The sequence below is a fragment of the Agelaius phoeniceus genome, chromosome 4 (assembly GCF_051311805.1).
Source record: "Agelaius phoeniceus isolate bAgePho1 chromosome 4, bAgePho1.hap1, whole genome shotgun sequence".
Lineage (NCBI taxonomy): Eukaryota > Metazoa > Chordata > Aves > Passeriformes > Icteridae > Agelaius > Agelaius phoeniceus.
The window spans coordinates 64,898,360-64,919,140 of NC_135268.1; the positions used below are offsets into that span (position 1 = coordinate 64,898,360).

Genomic DNA, 20,781 nt, shown 5'->3' on the forward strand with positions numbered 1-20,781 from the left:
GCAAGAAAATAAAATAGGAGGAAAGAGATAGGTGAAGTTAGCTGGAAAGAATGTGTCTGATGACACTCCTTGGGGCAAAAAGTCTCTTTCTGAAATGGCACACTAGCAGCAATGAGAATTATCAATGCATCACCCAGTGGGCAGCTCAGCAAACTGGGCATGAACTGGCAAAGTTCTACTCAGGACTTTGCACCTTTTAATTCAGGCTCCCCCTGAGTCCTTTTGCCAGAATCCTTGAGTCAGTTGTAGGACCAGAAGCAGAAGTTGGATCACTTTGTTTCAAAGCTACACACCCTCAGTGTAAAAATCAAAACCCCAAGTTAAGAGCTGTCATAGTTACCCATCAGTGCTGGGTGGTACTGTAGTCAAAACCTATTGGATATACCTGCTTTAACATCTAAGGGTGAAAAACAGTTTGTCCACTCTCAAATGAGTGACAGTCTTGTCCTGAACTGTACTGTTTTATTTGCATTTTAGCTTCACTGTTCTTTGGTTTTTTTTATCCTGTGGGGGGGAAACAACAAACCAGTGTGAGAAGACAAAGGTTACCTTCCCCCAGACTGTAGCGTATTCGCACATCCCAGGCGTACATGGTTTCCTTGCTGTCAAATCCCAGCATCACAACCTGGGACAGACAGATGATGGCGAGCGTGTGATTCAGGCCCTCATAGGAGAGCCCAGGGTCCAAGCCACAGATGTCTTCTAAGGTCATGCTGCTCCTCTCCTTATGCCCTTTTGCTCGTTCAGATTTATCCTTGTACACCAGCATGAGCAAACAGTCTAAAAGGAGCAAAACTGTCAGAGATGATGATGCAGAGCACAGACCATAACAAATTTCTCAGCACTCTGCTGCAATACAAAGGAGCTTTAGACAACTACAGGATCAGCTTGATCAAGTCAATGTAAAACTCTGATTTCTTTTCCCAGCCCACCCCCAGGTAGTTTATAGTCCTCATTTTCAGGAAGCAAACATTGAAGGTGAGTTCTAAGAGTTAAACTGCAGGCTCAAAAATAAGGAGATCAGTAATAAATCTTCCCTCTTTTATTCAAAGTCCAGAGGCATTTCAGATCCTCTCCTGAGTCCGGTGGGCACTGACTCATTAATTCAGAGCATTAGGAACTATGCTAGGATAGCTGTTCACATTACAGCCTCTAAAGACCAAGAGGCTATTGTTGTCTGTATTTTCATTAGAACATACTGAACCACAAATGAAATTCTTACAGTAGCTCACAGATTACCCAACCGCTAAATGGCAAGCAGACTGCGCTGCGAGATTGCTCCTGTCAGCTCAGGTTTCCCAGTTAAATGCTACACAGCAGCCATTGCTAAAAATCATTATGAGCCACACCTTCTTTTATTTATTTATTTTTTAGTGTTTGCTTGTGTCACCAGTTGTTATTAACCCCTTCCCAGAGGTGTTTATTACACAGTAACCATGCAATGGAAGAAACCAGTTCAAGTGCCACGGCCCCATGGGGAAAGCAAGCATTCCACAAGCAAACCCAAAAGGAAAGGGGAGTCACCTCCCCCACCTTTTGCATTTATGACAAAAAGCAGCTCTCCTTCCCCCACATTCATTTCCTACCATACAGAATTCAGATGGAATTAATGGTCAATATCAAAGCTGCAACATCCACAGCTTAAGCTTAACTAAAAACCACAAAAGACAAAGACCCCCATGCACCATTTTATAAATACTGGGGCTGGTGTTCCCAGCCCCACTAAGGTGCCCTGCAGCTCTCAGCTGGGCAAGGGACTGGCAAAATCTCCACCCACAGAGATGAAAAATTACTGAAAGGCTGAACTGTCTGCTAACTAATGCAGAGCTTTGCATGGATTCCCAATTGTCTTTGTGCACCTGTTAGCAAAAACAGCTGCAACCACGGTATTCAAACATTCTGCAATACAGTTGTGTGTCTGAAGAATGGCTGTGGTTTACATACCAAGAAAAGCAGATCACCAGGGGCTTTTTTAGTAAACCTGGCTAGATTAGCTAGAATAAAAATAGTATTTTTGAGGAATATTATCAGTCAGGCTCCACCATCTACAGCCTTCAAAACTGGCTCACTCACAATAAAAACTCAGGCCCATGTTCACAGGTCTATGTACTAGCTCTATGACCAACAGATGCCCTTTCACACAGGGAGATTTCACAGATTTAAATGAGGTGCAGGTATTTAAAACACTAAAATATGACTGTAACAACTCAGGTAACAAAGAATTACTTACAAGCCTTCAATCTTTCTGGCAAGAGCCAGGAAAGGCTGCCATGATCCATTCTGCAGCAGTGCAGATTCACGTTTTCCAAGTTGGGCAACATTTAGCCCTGGAAAGATGTACTTTTGGGCCCAAATGTTTTCCCTCTTGGGAACAGATGGGGAAACCTGAAGCCTACTTTTCCCTCTGCAGCAGTAAAACATCAGCTCTGTGTAACGTTTTCAATTTCCCCTTCAGAAGCATGGAAACGATCTTTTTTTTTCTCTCCTTCCTTAATTCAAAATGTCATTTTATTTTTAAATTGAAGTGATATTTTCTGTCAAAACACTGATAAAAAATAACTACCGAGCTTACAATGTCAGGGGGTTTTTTTTGGTGGGTTTTTTTTTTTTTTTACAGCCAGCAGTCACCCTGAAAAAATAAGTTCAGCCGAGAAAATTAAAAAAAAAGAAAAAAAAAGAAAAAAAAAAAAGAAAAAGAAAAAAAAAGTGCATTTTGAACCGGCACCAAATCCAATGTCTGTGTCTTGCAAAGTCACTTTCCCGTTGTTTTTAGTGAGGGCAGGAGCTCGTTCCGAGGCCGGACGGGGCTCCCGGGCAGCGCAGCTCCGGCACGGCCCCGCCGGGGCTCTGCGGGCACTCGCCCCGGGGATCCGGGCAAGCTGCGGGGCCCCGAGCCCCGTCCCCACCGCCGGGCCCCCCTTACCTGCCACCGGGGAGGGCTTGCGCAGCACCAGCCACCTGCTCTTCCACTGCAACGAGAGGCAAAGGGACAGGGTTAGCCGGGGCCGCGCGGGGGAGAGCGGGCTCTCTCCCCTCAGGGCAAGGGGCGGCGGTCGGGGACCCCCGCGGGCCGAAGGGGCGCCGGGAGCGGGGACCTTTTTTCCGTCTCTCAACTTGACGTGACCCTCCACCACCACGGAATCCGTCATCTTCAGTCATGATTCCGGACAGCTGCACCGGCTCGCTGCGCCCGCCCCGCGCTCCGGCCGCCCGAGGGGTCACTTCTAAAATAGCTTTATTAGGGCCCCGCGCGGGCGGGCGGCCAGCGCGGCCCGGCCCGGCCCGGCCCCCGACCGGCCGCCTGGGCAAAGGGGTCTGCGGACCGTCCCAATGACTCTTTGTTCACGTGTTTTACTTCTGGCTTGCGGGGGAAACTTGGATTTTTTTATTACTTTTTTTTTTCCCCCCAGGGTTTCAGAGCGCGAGGCGCGGCCCCCGGAGCGCAGCGGATCCGCTCCGGGCGCGACCCCCGCCCCGATCCGGCTCCGGACTTTGCCGCTGCCCGCAGGGGCTGCCCCGCGCCCGGGCGGCCGCAAAGCCCGCACCGGACTCGCTGTGTGGAGCGGGGCTCGCCTCTGGCCGGCCAGGACGCCCCCTTCCCGCACCTTCCTTATAATGCCCAATTCTCACTTTTCAAAAGTATAATTACAGCTCTCCTTGGCTCCCAGAAGACGCTGCCAACTACCCCAGATAAAAATACTCTTCTCACTTTTTTTTTCCCTCTTTGCAATACAACTGTCACGAGATAACAACCCGCTTACACCACACCAGAAACAGCTACAATTAATAGAATAGGATGTGTTAATGATGTCCTCAGATTTATTTTCACGAGCAATGGACTAATTAGAGTCCATTATTCCAAAAATACTCCTGCTGCATCTTATTTGATGGTAATTAGTTCTTCAGCGTTTTTTAAACAGCACTACAGCACATTTTTCTTTCAGTAGCATAATAGAAGGGGTTTTTTAGATGTTTACATTTATTTCTTCCTTTTAAATCGGTCAGTTTCCATGGAATAACATACAATTTAATAAAACCATCTTTTAAGTGTGTTTCATAATGAATTAGGGAAGTGTTTGTTCAACTGGCTTTGCATTCTAATTCAATTTCAATATAGAGTTAGGAAAAATATCAGATAAAATTTTACTAGTACATTTGAGTCTGGTTTTCATTTTTACAAGGGCAATAATCACTTAAAGGGGGTGAAAAATATGGAGAATTAGTTTCCATGGGGTAATGCTCAACAGAAAGGCAGGGGGCAGATGCTGGAGTGCTCCATAGGAGTGAGACTGATGCCAGGGTGGGAGAGGTCAGGACATCTCTCAACCTGGACATCTCCTTGCCACCCCTACTCTGTGCTTGTAATACTGGGTTAGTCACCTCCCAGCTGAGGCTTAAATTGATTTTTATTTAGTTCCACCCCGCCAATGCAGTCACAGTGGATAAACAGGCTGCTTTGAAAGCCACAAATTAATTTTAATGCATTCAAAGTATTCAAATTAGTATCAGCCAGAGATCTGTCATTTAAACCTTTGAGGGCAGAAACCAGACCATTCAATATATTTTTAAAAAGTGTGTTATTATTTGTACTGGTGTTGCTGTGTACTGATACAAGCAGCATAGATTTTGAAAACAGGACAGCTAAAAAAACTCTACACTAATTGTCAGAAACACCAGTCTAAGACCTTTCCTATCAAACAGCCACCTTCTTTACTGCAAGGGAAGACCAAGAGAATATACACAACACAAAACTGCAAGATCAAAACTGTGCACAATGGGGATAGATGTTAATTTCAAAGTGAAACTGAAGTCACAGAACAGATACAGACATTCAGGATGGCTTCATCTTTGAGTGGAAACCTGTTCCTGATGAATCCCTTCCAAAGAGGAGCAAATAGTTCCTTCCTGCTGATGCAGTATTGTTTCAGCTGCAGGTACAGTTAGTCCTGCCACATGGTTATATTAATTTTAGGGCATTAAGCAAGCCAGACTCCTACTGGAAATGTCCAGGGAGGCAGAGCCACACAAAAATCTTCAGCTTGGTTTGAAATCAAGATCCCAGAGGTGGACATTAATATTTCAAGCTAGCATTTAGTGCCTCAGAAAAACAAACTAAAGGCTTTAATCGTGGGAGTCACAGTATCAGTAGCTGAAAAACATACCCAGGTGCTTACATCTGCCTACTGAAAATGTGTGTGACACTTGCATTAAACTGGGAGCACCACCAGCTGAAATTGACCCTTATGGAGAAATTTTCAGATATCTTCCAGCACAAAGTGTTATTTCATCTTTCTACCAGCTCTCAACCTCCAGAACAGCCTACAGAGGGATTCAAAGATCTTTACTTTATACATAACAGACTAAGTTCAAGAAACAGAGGGTAAATGTTTTTATTAAACAGTTTACATCATTTATCTAGATTAGCATTGTTGTATATTTGTACTTACACAGATGCAGGTTTTGGTTATTTTTCCTTTAAAAATCTCTTTTAACTCTAAATAACATTCACCACTACTAAGAAACCCATGAGACACTGCAAACAAAAAACACATCTGAATATCTAGGCACCACTTTAAAATTCTGTTACTTTAAAAAACAACTTTGCTTGAAAAACTTAAGAGAGTTCATAAATGTTCACTGCCAGGGGAGAAATACATTTCACAACACCTAAATGTACACATCTGAGATGGCTAAAGGGAAAAAAAAAAGAAGAATTTTCCATTCTTTGTCAGACTTTTTCTGTTGAATCATTTTCTGCCTGTTTTTGCTCATACAACTGAGTCCACTGCCTCTAAACATCTGTAAATATTGTAATAATTGCTTTTGTTGGTTCCATAACAATTCCATAGGCCATGACAGTAAAGTCTGTGGTTTATGATATCACCAAATCCCTAAGGAAAATGTCAAGCTGCACCCCAGCCGTCCAGTTGAAAAATCTGTTACGAGAAACCTCCTTTCTGAATTATCTAAATAGTTGAACAACTGTTAGTACAAAAGCTAAGACATCTTCAAAACACTGTCAAATTAAAGAAACGTTGAGGGATTTATCAGCAAAGTGAAGTGTTTCCATTGCTATCCTCAGGGCAAGGAGCAGATCACAGTCTGCAGAAGGTCCTGGCTGTATCAACCTAAATCAGCTGCTCCAGATAACAACATTTTTCAGGAAGACTTTGAGCTCTCAGGAGGTGTTGCATTAACCTTGCTGGAAAATTGCACCCCAGATTCAGCAGAGCTCTGAGGCACGTTCCTGATTTTACGTCAGTGGAACACAGAAATATGTTTATATAAAAATATGCTTACGTGTTTGGTTGAAACAAAACCTAAACCCTCTGGTTTCTTTCCCCAGACTTGTTGTTGCAGTTAGCTGAGGAGCAGCTTTACCTGCCTTGTTCTCTTGGTGTCTGCTGCCCTGAGCTCCAAGAGATCATTTCTCAGGGAGATGGAATTTCATTTTTGATTCTCCTGTTTATTTTTTTACTTCAACAGAGAATACAAGGACAATACTGTTGCAGGTTGGTTTGGGGGCTGACAGCTCCACCAGAAACTGCAGAACAGATCAAATCCCTTTTTAGGTAATCCACCAAGCAGACAGAGAGTTACAGATTTTTGTGCACTGTCTCAATATGTTTGAGATTTTTTTTATCAAGACAAATAAAGGCAGTCATGTGTGTTGAGCAATCCAAAGCCCTTGAATGATAGATCAAGGCAGCTGACATCAGATGGAGCAGGGCTGCTTTTGGTGGCCTGGCTTGGAACTGCTAAGAATTACCACGAGAGTTTTCATTCCAGCTTATAATAAAATATATGAAATTTTAATAAAACCAAAATACTCCAGAACCCTGCTTCAAATGTTAGTGTATTTAACTATTCAACTAGTTTTTCGGGGGCCTATTTTCTCATTAATCCACTGGACATAATTTGTCACTCTTGTGTATACTCCAGGTTTGTTGACTCTGCCACAGCCATCTCCCCAGCTGATAATTCCATAGAGGTAAGAGATGTCATTTTCCTCACAGGCCAGAGGTCCACCAGAATCTCCCTGCATCAAAAGTAAGCAAAGGTTATCTAATTTGATAGAAAGCAGTCAGAAGATCAGTTAGGGAAAGTCATAAAATAGGAATTATTGCACATGAGATTTAAACTAAAAAAAAAACCAAAAAAAAACCAAAAAAAAACCCCAACAGTTCACTGAATTTTCATTATAGAAAGCATTTTTAGTCACATTCAAATATAATGGTGGATTTTTAAAACTATGCATTAACAAAAGCATCAAAATATCAGATTTTGTTTAAAAACATGAACATTTTAGATTCAGAGACCTACTGAAAAGCATGGTTGATGTAGATAATTTTTAATGGAAGTGAACAAGCCTTTGGGGCTTGGCACTGTGTTGCAATATCAGCACTGCACGGAGGGGTTACATGGGTGCATTTGGAGAGTTTCTCAATGCAGTTTATTGCAACTTTCAGAGAACATGAGAGTTTTTGAAGAAAGATGTTGCATACAGCCACACTTTGGGACTGTGGGATTCTGTAATTTTATGTGGCATATGGGGTTTTGCGTGTGTTTGAATTTGCTAGTGAGTATTTATCTTGTCATTAAACCATAAACTGAAAAGCAGCCCAAACTAACTACAGCAAGGGTTAATTTTGAACATTTCTACTTATATTAAACCTTGAAAACATTCAGGACAGGGGTTTTTATTATTTTTGTTACTCTTAGATTGACTTTCTAGAGAAATTAAAATGTTATAAATTAAAAATGTGACTTAGTAAATGGTACTGGTGAAAGCAGCCATCACTCTAGTTATTTGGGACCAAGGAGAAATATTTTTTTCCTATCTCAAAAGAAAAATTCCTTGAGACCAAAATACATAGAAAAATTGTGTTGCCTTTGTACTGAAGATTGCTGTGATAAGTGAGGGACATCAGATGAATTCTTGCTTGTTTGCATATTTTTCACAATTAGTCTAATTGATTGCAGTTTTGGCATCAGTGCACTAATTAAATGACAAAAGTTTCCAAGAAAATCTTTTAAAAATAATCAAGGGAAACACATTGTCTGTTTGAAGTTTCTAGGTCTTGGAATATTTTTTATACATAACAGATGGTTTACAGGTTAATATCCTAAGTGTACATTAAGAAAACCCAGAGGTCAGCTACATCTGTTGTTACATTCAGAGGTCTACATTATTTCTCCTCAGACCCCACTACAAGTCTGACAATAGGGAAAAATGAATTATTGATTCCCTAGTAATGATTTCATGTCATGAGCACTGTTCTTCAGCAACATCTGTTGATTCAAAATCGCTGTTTCTCAGACTTTGTAATTCTCTCCAGACCACTTGTCTTTGTACAACTCCTTTCTCCTTCCCTCCACTTTCTTTTCTCCTTCTCATTCCCGATTTCTGTTTGTCCAGGGCAGGGAGAGAGAGTCAGCTGTAATGCTGTCTCTTATTTGCACTTCCTGGGAAAGGCAAGGGGAGCTGGGCAGGCAGGGTCATTTCCATCTCTCTGGCTCGTGTGACCCCTTGCAGCCTCAGTCTCAGCCCTGGCCTTGAGCCACTGCTGGCTGCTGCCATGTCACTCTTGCCACCTTTCTTTGGATATGTTTATAACCCCTATGGGGCTTCCAGCACACAGTATACATGATATTCTTGCCTGCACTTGCACTACCAGCCATTAGCTATGTGCTGCCTTTTCACGAATTTATGTTAATAGAGCAAAACCCTCCTTCAAAACGAGCTGTACATGAAATCTGAAGTTTTATGTAAGGAATAATCTGATCCTTCATTTTAAGAAGTCTCATCTATCACCACAACAATTCTGTATCCTTATTCAGAGCCGAGGTGTGACATAACTGAAAGTAGTGAGAGCATGAGGTCATTTCATGAAAGACTGAGGTTACATAACACAGTTTCCTATTGACTGACATTCTACACCATTCAGTCACATCCACTATAGAAACCTCAGCTCCTTCCTCCAAGCCTCACCACTGCTCCTCACCTCCTACCCAGGTGTCCTTATTTTCCCTCAGTCAAGAGGCAGCAGCTCTGGGATTTGTCCCCACTCAGGTTCATGCTGGTTTTCCTGCTGGCACATCCCTGCCAGCTGGGCAGAAATCCATTGCCACCACCTGCAGGCTCAGCCAGGACTAGAGCAATACACTCTCCAGTGCACAGCTACTGCCCTATGTAAAGGTAGGAGGAATGTAATACCCTGGAGCCCTTCTGTAGAGCTTAATTGACATTGAACAAGAACAAAAAAATGAAGGTGGAAGCAGTCATATAAGGTTCTTTTCTTTAGGAATATTTCTTTTCTTTAGGAACACTATAAAATCAAAAGTAAGAATTGTAACAGTGCAGCATTTGTCACCAAAATACATTTCTATCATTTGCCTAGAGATGACCCAGCATTACCTGACAAGCATCAGATTTGCTATCAAAGTAGCCAGCACAGAACATATTTTCTGTGAGTTCTGTTCCATAAATTTCAGGACTTCTGCACTTCTCCTCTGAAATAAGTGGAACCAGTGTTTCTTGCAGGACATCTGAATAACCAGATATATCTTTAAAAAATTTCCCAGAAAGGAAAAGAAAGTCATTTTTATAGAATGTCAAGAGCATAACAGGAAAACACAAAGCACAACACATTTAACACATAATAAACACATTTAACACCTCTCAGTAGTATTCATGTTATGGACACCTTTGAAATAAAATAATTTTTATAGTGATCATTTTCTGATCCTCGAGTCAGACTCCATAAAATAACAGTATTGCAATGTCCAGTCATTGATATATTTTGGCTTCTCTCTTTTTCTAGAGACTCAGCAAAAGTACCCCAGCACTCTGGTTCTCACCTGTTTCCAGATGTGATAATAAATCATCCCTTTTTCAAAGACTCCATTACTTCTTTTTATCTTTAGACTGCACATTTAGACTGGGATCTTTGCTCATACTTTATCTGTCACCAAAATGTGGCAGCCAGCTCCTCAGTCCTTCTCATCTACCGACATAGCTCTTTGCTATCTCAGCATTGAAGCAGCATGGTTCAGCCTCATAATCCTGAAATTCCTCCTCTGAAAGGATGGGATGATTTTTTCCACCTTTCTCAAGCTGGGTGTAAGCACTTCTTAGCCCAAAGTCTACCTGGCCTTCTCCTATCAACATTTTCAAAGTTTCTTGATGGTGAAGTTAAAAATTTCTATCTGGAGAAATCAGGGGAAGGATTCACTTTACTAAAATTCCAGGTGTTGGCACTCCAACAAGCTACTTTCTCCCCTCCCAGTCCACTGAGACCTAGCTAGCTCATAGCTCCTTCCATCCTGAAATTAGTGCAAGCATTTGGTCAAAGGAACCACACTCCAAATTTCAAAGCCTATAAAGGAAGTTCAGGATGACTATTTCAGATGTAAATGTTGCAAACTCCAAAGGTAGGTAAAAAGAATCCCACCAGAAGTCCCTTGCAAAACATTTTACCAAACTCTCAGCTGTATAACATATACCTGAGCATTATGCTTTTATTATCATCATTTTTTTCTGCAAACACCAGATCTCATTTTACTCACTCTCATGCTTGTGTCCCCATCCAGAAATCTGACATTTCAACTGGTCAGGGAAAACAGTGTTACTTTCTGGCAGGCAGATGGGCTGAACAAACTGGGACTTCACAGCACAACGTTGGCCGTTCTTCTTCAGCTTAATCAAAGCTGCAGAACAGAAAATGCAGGAGGAAGAAAGTGACTGTTCCTTTTCTTTAATGGGATTGGCAGTAATGGGTCTCAAATACAAATTTAATTATCCCCTAAGCCTCTCTTAATTAAGATATTTCAATCAAAGACAGACAGACTCATCTCAACAGCACCTGATTTCACAGCAAATTGAAGGCTGAAACATTCAGCTACTCCCCTTGTGGGAATATTTATTTTATGCTATGCTCACTGAGCAGATTTTGCTTCACTGCCTCTGTAGAGAAGGGGGAAGATAGAAAATACATGTGTCTCCTCCCACCTTATAGTTAAATAACCGTGACATATCCCCAACTTTCAGCTGAAATAAGTGGGATGTGCAAATACTCACTGCTTCTGAAAGCCTGGCCACTGGCCTAATTCCAATTCCATTTAAAAAATTAATTACTCCAAGAGCTGGTGTGTTTTGTGTCCTGTTATCACTGAGTTCAGCGAAATTCAAGATCTTTAAAATTAAGGAATAAAACCTTGGGACATTTCAAAACCAAGCTTCTTGAAGCTGCACAATATTACATAACCTACACAATCTTTACTAACCAGTTATGGGCTTGTAAACAGTGTGAATACATAGCTGTGCAGCATCATGAGGTTGACACTGAAATATTTCAAAAATTGGTTTGCCTGTAGAAAATCTCTTCAGTTGGCTATAAAGCAGCAAAGGGGGCTTTGTACTGAGTGGAGCAAGGGCAGCATGTTGGTTTGGCCACACCACTCAAAGAGCTGAGGTAACGTGGACACACCTATTAAATCTTCTCATCAGGCCTTTAGGAAGCTCAGAGCTTTGTGAGCACAGCTGTGTGGAAAGCAAGTGACCTCACTGGTCTTATTTCTCTACCAGCTAGTTTTTTTGCCTTAGTGGAACATAGAAGCAGTATCTCACAGCCTGAGAAACCCACACAAACCTTGATCCCAAACGTCCTCGCCTTGCTCCTCTTCCCCACTAACTCTGTCTGCTTCTGAATCCCTCAAATTTCCTAGCAAACACTCATGTGATGGTTGTTTCCTTTAGAAAAGTATTTTCAGCAGGACAAAACTCTTCTGTTGCATCAGTAGAAATCACTGTCTGGACAGAACAAGCACCTGCATCTTCCCCCCACAACACAGTTTCTGCTTTCTCATTTAGTTTTGCAGTTGGGCTTGTCTTAGGCACCCCATGTTCAGCTCTCCTAGATTTGGACATATCCCACTGGTGAGGCATGCCTACCTAATTTCAGAGTAATTAAAAAAGCTATGAGGTCTCAAAGCATCATGGGGGGTTTTCACCAGGAGATTTGAGAGCAGAGTAATGTCTCAAATCCAGTTTATCTCCTTGTACACTGTGACAGAGCTCCCACCAACACAGAACTTGAATGCTTTTTGCTATAGAGTAGAAAATACTCACCATCTGTGAGCCAAAAAAAAGCCAGTACATGCCTGACCTAAAATATTCCCAATGTCAGGCTATTAAATAATCTCACAAAGTGCTCACACAGCTTGATGCCCTGGGGTGACGTGACAACTTTCATAAGAGCAGATCAGAAAATAAGAAATAAGTTGCTGCTCCATTGTCATTCTGACTAATACTATAAGGTCAATCAGAAGGGCATTTAACTTCTGACTGATAAGACAGCTGATTTTTAAATCTATCTCAGTGTAAAAAATGATTCTTAGTGCCACAGGTTTTCAGAGCAGATGGGGTTATTACATTCATCTAGTCAGATCCTTTATACAATACAGACAATAGAATTTTACCAAGTAATTCCTGCATCAAGCCTACAGCTTCTGGTTCAGTTGAAAAAATGCCTAATCTCACAAAGACTTGAAGTGATGATCAATCTGCCACACATCTAGGTAAATTGCTCCAAAGGCTAATTATCATAATTATTTAAAATTTGCAATTTATTTTTCATCTGAATTTGTCTAGCCTTCAGATGCTGTTATAACTCTGGTAGAACTAAGAATCCTCTGCATTCAAAAACCTCTCCTAGTATCTATGATTTTTCCACTCTAAAGGCAGTTTCTAACAGACCATCTAAACTTGAAACTAGGTTGAGTAAATGGAAAATAAAACTGTCTGAAGACAAATACTCACCAATATCATGTTCAGTAGGATTGAACACGGAATACTGAGGATGCAAGATGTATTTCTCTATCTCAAATGTCTGTGTTACATCAGTTGTTTTATTAAATATTTGTTGACCCAGAACTACTCGAATGGTAGATTTTAGTGGACTGTAATGCAAAAGAGAGACAAGCAGTTCTGTGATTAGCAGGACAAATGCAGCTGATTTTCCAGTGGCTGGGTATCCTATGAACCATTATAACCTCAGCCTCCCACCATGTCCATTATTTACCCTCTCATGATGCCTTTACCTGTTCCCCAGGCTTCCTGCATACAGAGGGCAAGGAAAAAGATGTTACAGTGAGACCCATGCTCTGTGGGTCCTGATCAGCCTAATTAAAGGCTGCTGCTTCTTGAAAGAAGGAAAAGGCCAGCACAGGCACTGTGCCCAGCTGCTGCTTGGCTAACAAGCATCTTTGGGGGTGCTAACACCTCTTCTAGAAACTCAACTGAGTCAACTTAAACTCGGCTTTGCCAATGATTACAAAAACTGCTCAGAAAGAAAGGAAGGATCAAAAGATGAGTCAGTGGTGGATATCTCGTTTCTCCAGGAAAACAGTCTACTGAAAAAAATTACAGGCATGGGCCAAGATTTAAAGGTGCTGGCACATTGACAATTCAGGAACATCCGGGAAGCTTCAACTGAAAAGATATCACCAGTTCTGAGATTTGCTTATCTATGTTAAATCTGTTGTCCAGAATCAAAAGCAACCTGGTGAAGTCCCAAAAGCACATGGATTTAATGGGAAACTTCACAGCCAGAGGAGAACACAGTATTTGCAATTCACACCATCTTTTCCAGCTATCAGTTTTTCACTCTAAGAAGGCCACAGTCCTCTGATATCCAGTGTCCTAGGAAAGTAAATTAATAAGAACAAGTATAGAAACTGGGAAGTAAGGGACATTTTGGAATAATCAGGAAGTGTTTAGGAAGGCAATATAGTCTCTAGCTTTGAAAGCAAAAGAATTCACATTTCACTCTTGTTCTAAAACTAATTCAAACTGCATAAGTCTACAATGGATTAAGTTAGCAAGTTTCTTCAACATTGGAGCACTCCTGTGTTTTGTTACCCAGGGCAGGAGAAGGAAATATCTGGTGTCACACGTCATGCACAGACACAGAGTGGTTTGCATCATTGCAGTTTCCCTGGTTGCATTTCTGTGCCCAGCAGGTACAAAAGCACCACAGAACCTCCCCCAGTACTGAGTGCACAGCAGTGACCAGCAGCCATGGACTCAGTGGAGATTCTGGGCAATTACAATGCAGAGAGATAGAAGCCACCCTGCTACAAGAACTATGCTAAAGATTAACAAAGGAAAGGGCAAAGGGTATTCTGTATTACTGACATACAAGAAGGCAATAAAATGTTCTTCAATCAATATGTAAGGCCATGATTTTCTCAGTATTTTTGCAGCAGTAAATCAACCTCCTTGAAAATCAAATTTTGGGCCTGTATACAGTGGAAGTTCACTTTCTGGAACAGTATTTAAAATAATTTTAGAAGCACTGAATGGTTCTGCTAGGACTTACAGATGGTTCATTCAGGAAAAGAAGTAAAACAGGAGGGGTTACAGAAAAGAAAAAAGAAATAATTGAACTGCACAGGTATCTATTGTCGCCTAGTGGAAAACAGTTGGAATTGTGACTACCAGAGGTACTAAACAAACAGAAGAGCACAGATTACAATGCAGTAATTATGGAAAATCTGTACATACCAAACGACCAGCTGGAAGTGGGTGGAAATGTCCTGAACAGCTGCCAAAGTTAGTAGCTATTTCACAACATTTGAAAAACAAATGCATTGTGGCTTGAGCTCCAAATGCTTCAGTACAGCATTCACAGTGGTATTATTAGCTCTAAAAGCTATCAGTGTCTATATTCTGGCAAAAGGTTTTCTGTTTCTCTTGGCTTCTTTACTATGCAAAGGAACAATGGGTATCAAATGATGTAATATTTTTCCCTTCAACGTGATCAAACTGAAATCAGGGAAAGTGTTGAACATTTGTAGAAAATTAAGTATTTAGAATAAAGTAAGAGCATCCTATAATCAATATTTTCTCCAGTGTCCCACAGGAGAAAACAAAAAAATCTCTCAAGAAAATCAGCTTCAGAAGTTTGACAGTTTAAGTTCTTCCATGTGGCTTCTTGTAAAGCTCAGCCCACTCTATTTGTGTCAACCAACAGTAATTTATCGTCTCCAATAAATCATTGCTTGGCTGTCTCAGCCTTTCTGAACAAAACACAGCAGAGAGCACAGTCATCTCTGTTATATCTCAAAACAGGCATAAACATTCAGAAAGGTAACCAAGAAGAAGAGAAATACTTCTGTTCCCCTGCAGGTTCTTGCACATGCAATGCCCCATTCTATGTGCTGCTTCACCCTACCTTATTCCTTTAGTCAGGGTGTTTAGACTCTTTGAGACTCCCTAAGGAACAAGATAAGGGCTTATGAGATTGTAGTAGTCCAAGCCATTTTTCAGATCATGAAGAGTATTCAAATTGCCAGAAATTCCTTTTGACACACTGTTCTTTCATAATCTCATCTTCTTTCTTGTTTCAGTTCAGGTTTGTTGTGAGGACCCACTGCCACACTAAGGGGTGAGCTTACCTGTGAGCAAAGCAGTGTGCTGCTGACACAACCCAGCATGTCTGAACCAGGCTGCCACCACAGAAACTCTCTCCAATATATATAGCTGCAGTCCAGGGGTGAGATCCAGGCAGAGATGAAGATCCCCCAACAATCCTAGGTCTCACAAAACTTCTTTTTTTATGTCTTCTTCCACATGGTCTTTTGGTGCTTGCAGAATTATCTACTTTGGCTGGAACTACTGGCCTCCTTTCCCTGCTTGCTAAGATAAAAAGGGATATGGCTTCAGACTACCAGAATCTTTCTGTTTTAGAATTAAACACCATGTCTCATAAATCTTCAGGATGTAGACCTCTCATTGTTCACAGAGGTCCACTCCCTTTTCTGGGCCTGTAATTCCCAGAGTGATGACAAGTTTTACCAAAGTATCAGTAATTTCTGGCACCTTGCATGTTCTAGCAGAAAATTTGGTGATATTGGGATGGTTGTGACCAAAACAGTAGTATGACACTGCTTCTGTTTCAGGACAAGAATCACAGACTGTATCACAACTCCAAAAATGCAAAAGAAGCCTGTTGTTTACTGGAAACAGTAAAATATTCGACACTTCTGGGAGCAGTAGAGCATTCAAAATGACACAGTGAAACCTTGTTGTAGTATCAATAAATCTTCATTCATTCATAGCATGGATTTTAAGAAAGCCTTTACATACCACAGTTTGGAATGTCACAATACTCCCAAGACAAACTGCTGTCCTTCATGATGTAACACCAGGGCTTATCATCATCATCTGGATTTCTGGTGAATTCAGGGGAAGAGGGAATTACAAGCATTAACCACAGTGTTGTTCCAAGCTTCCCAAAGGTTTTCTTTTTCCTCTTGCACCATGCAGAGCACTGAGGGCTCTCAGATTTTGAGCCATGTGACAAAGGACTCACCTACAAGGGTGAGCAGCTTTTCAATATAATTATTCATCTTAAAACTAACCAAGACTATGGTTCTCTAGGACATGAAATACTGACACGACTGAATGAACACCTGTAAAACTTCCCTACAAGTATTTGGATGCATGAGCACGTTCACAGCATTTAACTACAGCCCACACTGAAGTGCTTTCACAGGTATCAGCTCAGCTATTTTCAGAACTAAATCCTATCGGAGAGATTCGTGTTTTAGGTTATTTTTTAGGCGAGGAGATTCCAACACAGGTAGAATCATAGAGAATCCATAACAAGAATAGCTAGCAAAAATGAATTTGCAAATCTCAGGTTCACATTCCCTGGAGAGTCTGAGGAAATGAAAGACTATTTCAAGAAAATATTGTATTCCTCAGAAAGGTTGGGAAAAGAAAAAGGAGTAATGGAAACCATTTTTCCCTTTATTACCTTGGTGTTAAACAGATTTTGGTTTGATTCCATTGGGGTTTCTCTCTGGTACACCTGTCTTTATCTGTGCATTATAAGTGACCAGAAATCTGCCCAGTTTACACCTCCAAGAATATAGGGAGACTTATTAGACTAAGAAGAATAGACAAGGTAGTTCAGAGCTCCAGATAAGCAGTAATTCTAATTTCAGTTGGATTTATCACAAGCACTATCTTCGGTTATTTTTTCTTTTTCAATCTGACTGCTCTTCAGAAAAAGATAAGAGCACTTTCAAATTCTCAGAACTGAAGAAGCAACACAGGTTGAGTCATCTTCCGCCAACAATGTTTCTAAATTAGACTATTTGAAGAAGAAGATATCTGCAGGATTATATAGTACAGCAGAGATATCCCCAGAAATTGTAACAAGCTGACAAAAAAGTGAAAAGCTTTTTTCTCAGCTCTACAGAACATGAAACATCAGCTCCTACACCATTTTGTTCTCTGCATTTCAAATCTGGAAGTGAATATTGGGCATAAATGATGTAAATCAAAGGGCTCAAGTTTCATCAAAGCACAAAATATGTGCCAGGTAAATTGCCACACTGTGCTGGGACACCATAAATCAAATACTGAAATGTTTGCATGAGGAGCAAGCCCTGGAAATCAAGGTGGGAGGGTTTAAAGGACGGGGTAGGAATTGTTTATTGTTAGTTTGTGTTAGATAGAGAAGGGCTACTTTCAGCATTCATGTACACTTTTTATCACCAAACAAATTAAGAAGTGCAGTAGATTCTGATTTTCCTGAACTACTGGTCTAAGTTCCATTAAAAAAAAAAAAACACACACACACACACATAAATTAGCAATCAAGCAAACAAACAAAATCTTCAATCAAGCAATCAAGCAAACAAAAGGCATCAACCAGTAATTTATGGAGAATCATCTATAGTTTGGCAGGTTTAGCATTTTTTCATCTCCAAGATGAGAAATATTCTCTCTAAATAAAAACATTTCCTTTATTTGTGGATATCCATTGAGCTCATGGATACCTCAGAAACAGGGGGAAGAACATAAGGTGACTGAGGAAAAGGCACAAACCTACATAGCACAAGCTATTTTCATTATAGCTTAACTGCATATAGAAAACTTCAGCAAAAATGTAGTTTATCAATATTTGGTGCAATCGAAATTTAAACACTGGGACATCTTTGGCAATAGTTTTCCTTTGTAAGAAATCCAAAAAAATAAATTTGACATCCCATTTCAATCTTATTTAAATATAGTGCTTTGATTTTTCATTTTCAAATAACTTGTCCCTTTTAAAAATATTTCTTTATGGTATGTCTTTCACAACCAAAGAATAAAATGTTAAATTTAGCCATTTCAATTTAGCTAGTGCATTGATTTCTCCTTTTGGATAAGCATTAATGAACAACATCAAAAGTTTTGCATTATGGTCTTATTTGGGAAAAAAACCTCATTACCTAGGGGAAAAGAAAAGGACCTGGAATTTCCAATGTTATTTTGTGTCTGAGCTTCTCTCAGCAGACCCAGGTATTGATTGAGCCTTTCTACCAGATCTTGTCTTCTGTAAATCACTCAGTCAGGCTGGCTGATTACTGAGGTCAGTCTGGCTTTCCTCAGACAGGGGAACCCTGCTTTGAGATCCCTGGCCCTTCTCATTTCCACATCACGTCCATCTCTGGATGTACAAACGCAGGACAAACAAGAACTTTCCTCACCTGCAGTAAGGAAAGGGTCCCACACCAAGCTCCACTGCTTTCCTAATGCTGTCAACATGAAGCTCTTGGTAAAGCAGGTCAGAATTCCAAGGCAAGCAGCTGTGTCCAGAGATGGTTGTCTTGGCTGTCCCTCTGTAATCTGTGCCATTGCCGATGTAGCACCGTTGGCTCGGGACTGGCAGAGGAAGAGACTGGTCAGGAATCAGGAATCAATGCTAACTGCATGGTAAGTACTCACTTCACAGCTGAGGTTTGAAATGAGAGCCCAACTTTGTAATGCCTTTTTCCTTAAACAGGACCTGAATGCACTGAACGAGAATTTTTTTTAATAAAGAAAAAAGGAACCCAAGAAGTTAAAACCTCTGCTTAAAATTAGTAGTAAGTTAAGCTCATTTTACACAGGAGCAAGTAACTAATCAAGAGACAGAATGGCAGAAAATTAGACCTAAAATTTGTACTGTGTATGGAAGATTTCAGTCAGCAATCTGCAGCAGAGTCAGCAATATGGCTGGGATTCCTCTGGTCTAATTTTAGACACAACTGAGCTCATCTCTGGAGGCTCCCTTTTTAGTTAATTAAGAGAAACAGAGATTTCTAGTGCCAAATCGATGCAGCCTGTTTGAGGTAACTTTCTTAAAGTGAGGTAGACCCCATAAACTCCTCTCCACATTGAATGAATCTCCATTGAAAATATAGGGTGCTTAAGGCAACCAGCTCAAACAGAAACAGTACTGAAAATAACATATCACTGCTCTGCAAGTGCTTCAAGGGACTGATTTTTGAAAATACTTCTTTTAATGGCCTCATATGTACCCATATATATATATACAGACACTATACTCATGTATATTACAAATGTGTAGCTACATGTTCCAGATACATCAATTTTGCAAAATTCTAACTAGTAGGTTGAATTTTCTTCTTCGAAACCCACATCTTTGTCACCTGCATAAGGGCTATTTCTTCAGCTAGGTCTGACACATACATATTCCATGACCTGTATACTCAGCTGCCAAGATCTATCAACAGCACATACCAGCATTATGGCTGAAAAACATATGGGGATGCATTTGTATACAAATAGCTACACTGAACAGAAAGCCTACACCTCAAAACACAGCTAAGAGCATCCCAAAGGAAACACAAAACCATCTAATGCACAAAAAGGATTAATTGTGAGCGAGCCTCAGAGGGTTTCTTGTCCCAGCCATGTCAACGTGACATGTCCTTGACATGTCACAAGACTGGTGGAATCTTCTTCTAAACTTATAGGCATACTTAAAGATATAACATCATTGGCCAACTGTTGAAAAACACCCTCTGAGGATGATCCATCACACCACACAGTGCAGACAGCTATTGCCAAAGACCTGTTTGTTTTGACAGAATAAGGTGACACATGAACCAGGGCACATAACCAGGACTGAAATAATGAACCACAGTGCTGAACTGCTGCTGTTAATTACCCTGCCAAGTCATCAGTGTAGTGACAGAACTCAAAACCACAAGCAAGCATATGGCATAAATCTGGGAGATGAAGGTCAAGAAGTTAGGTGGAAGAACATTAGTTGGTATACAAACACTTAGCTAAATCCACTTTCTAGCTTGGCCTGGCAGACACTTCTGACATGCTGAGATCACTTTTTCTCCCACCCAAAACCTGATTCAAATTGACTTTATTCAATTACTATAAAAATAACATTATATCAAACTCATATTTTAAAAACCATAATCTAGGACCTCACAGAAAATAATTTGTCTATCATTTGTACTGCTAGAAAGAGTAACCATGTCTTGGAAAACCTGCCATTTAATTTTTGAGCAAGTTGCACGTTACCCTGCTTTGTTTGCCTGAAACAGTGTCATGAAAATACCACAATCATGCTGCATGCTACGTTTTTTCATTTTTGCAGGTGCTGTGTTTACTTGTGCTGTATTTACTGCATTCAGAAACAATTTAGAGTAGCTACGTTTATGAGAATGAAACAAGGGATTGAATTTCAGCACAGACCCAGGGCCATATTCTGCATTACCTGTGGTTTGGATGTCTTGCAGATGGTGTTTACAATTTGTGCTTATCCTTGTCAGGCTCAAAATCCAACAGATCTCTGTTTCATCAGGTCTGCCAGTCATTGCTAAAGCTGCCAGCATATTTTAACTGGAAGAATTTGGCCTCTTTCTATATCATCCCTCACGTTCTCCTTCTGTAGCTAAGAAGTTTAGATTGCATCTTGC

General features: G+C 40.7%; 2 protein-coding genes across 4 annotated transcripts in view; both read right to left on the reverse strand.

Annotated features, from left to right (window-relative positions):
- DOK7 (docking protein 7) overlaps positions 1-3,555 on the reverse strand; it is a 59,933-nt gene extending 56,378 nt beyond the window's left edge. Inside the window, exons 1-3 of one of the 3 annotated variants that reach the window (XM_077177765.1) lie at positions 3,096-3,555; positions 2,924-2,969; positions 550-780 (exon numbers count right to left, since the gene is read on the reverse strand). In XM_077177765.1, the coding sequence (XP_077033880.1) occupies positions 550-780; positions 2,924-2,969; positions 3,096-3,149 (331 nt within the window). In that variant the 5' untranslated portion in view covers positions 3,150-3,555. Of the gene's footprint in view, positions 1-549; positions 781-2,923 lie in introns of all 3 variants that reach the window. The other 2 variants (XM_077177766.1, XM_054633716.2) reach the window with 2 other exon arrangements.
- Positions 3,556-5,453: 1,898 nt separating this feature from the next.
- The window catches only part of HGFAC (HGF activator), a 41,127-nt gene continuing 25,799 nt past the window's right edge, over positions 5,454-20,781 (reverse strand). Inside the window, exons 9-15 of the mRNA XM_077176639.1 lie at positions 18,547-18,721; positions 16,151-16,236; positions 15,460-15,700; positions 12,821-12,960; positions 10,570-10,710; positions 9,419-9,567; positions 5,454-7,039 (exon numbers count right to left, since the gene is read on the reverse strand). Coding sequence (XP_077032754.1) covers positions 6,869-7,039; positions 9,419-9,567; positions 10,570-10,710; positions 12,821-12,960; positions 15,460-15,700; positions 16,151-16,236; positions 18,547-18,721 — 1,103 coding nt within the window. The 3' untranslated portion in view covers positions 5,454-6,868. The remainder of the gene's footprint in view (positions 7,040-9,418; positions 9,568-10,569; positions 10,711-12,820; positions 12,961-15,459; positions 15,701-16,150; positions 16,237-18,546; positions 18,722-20,781) is intronic.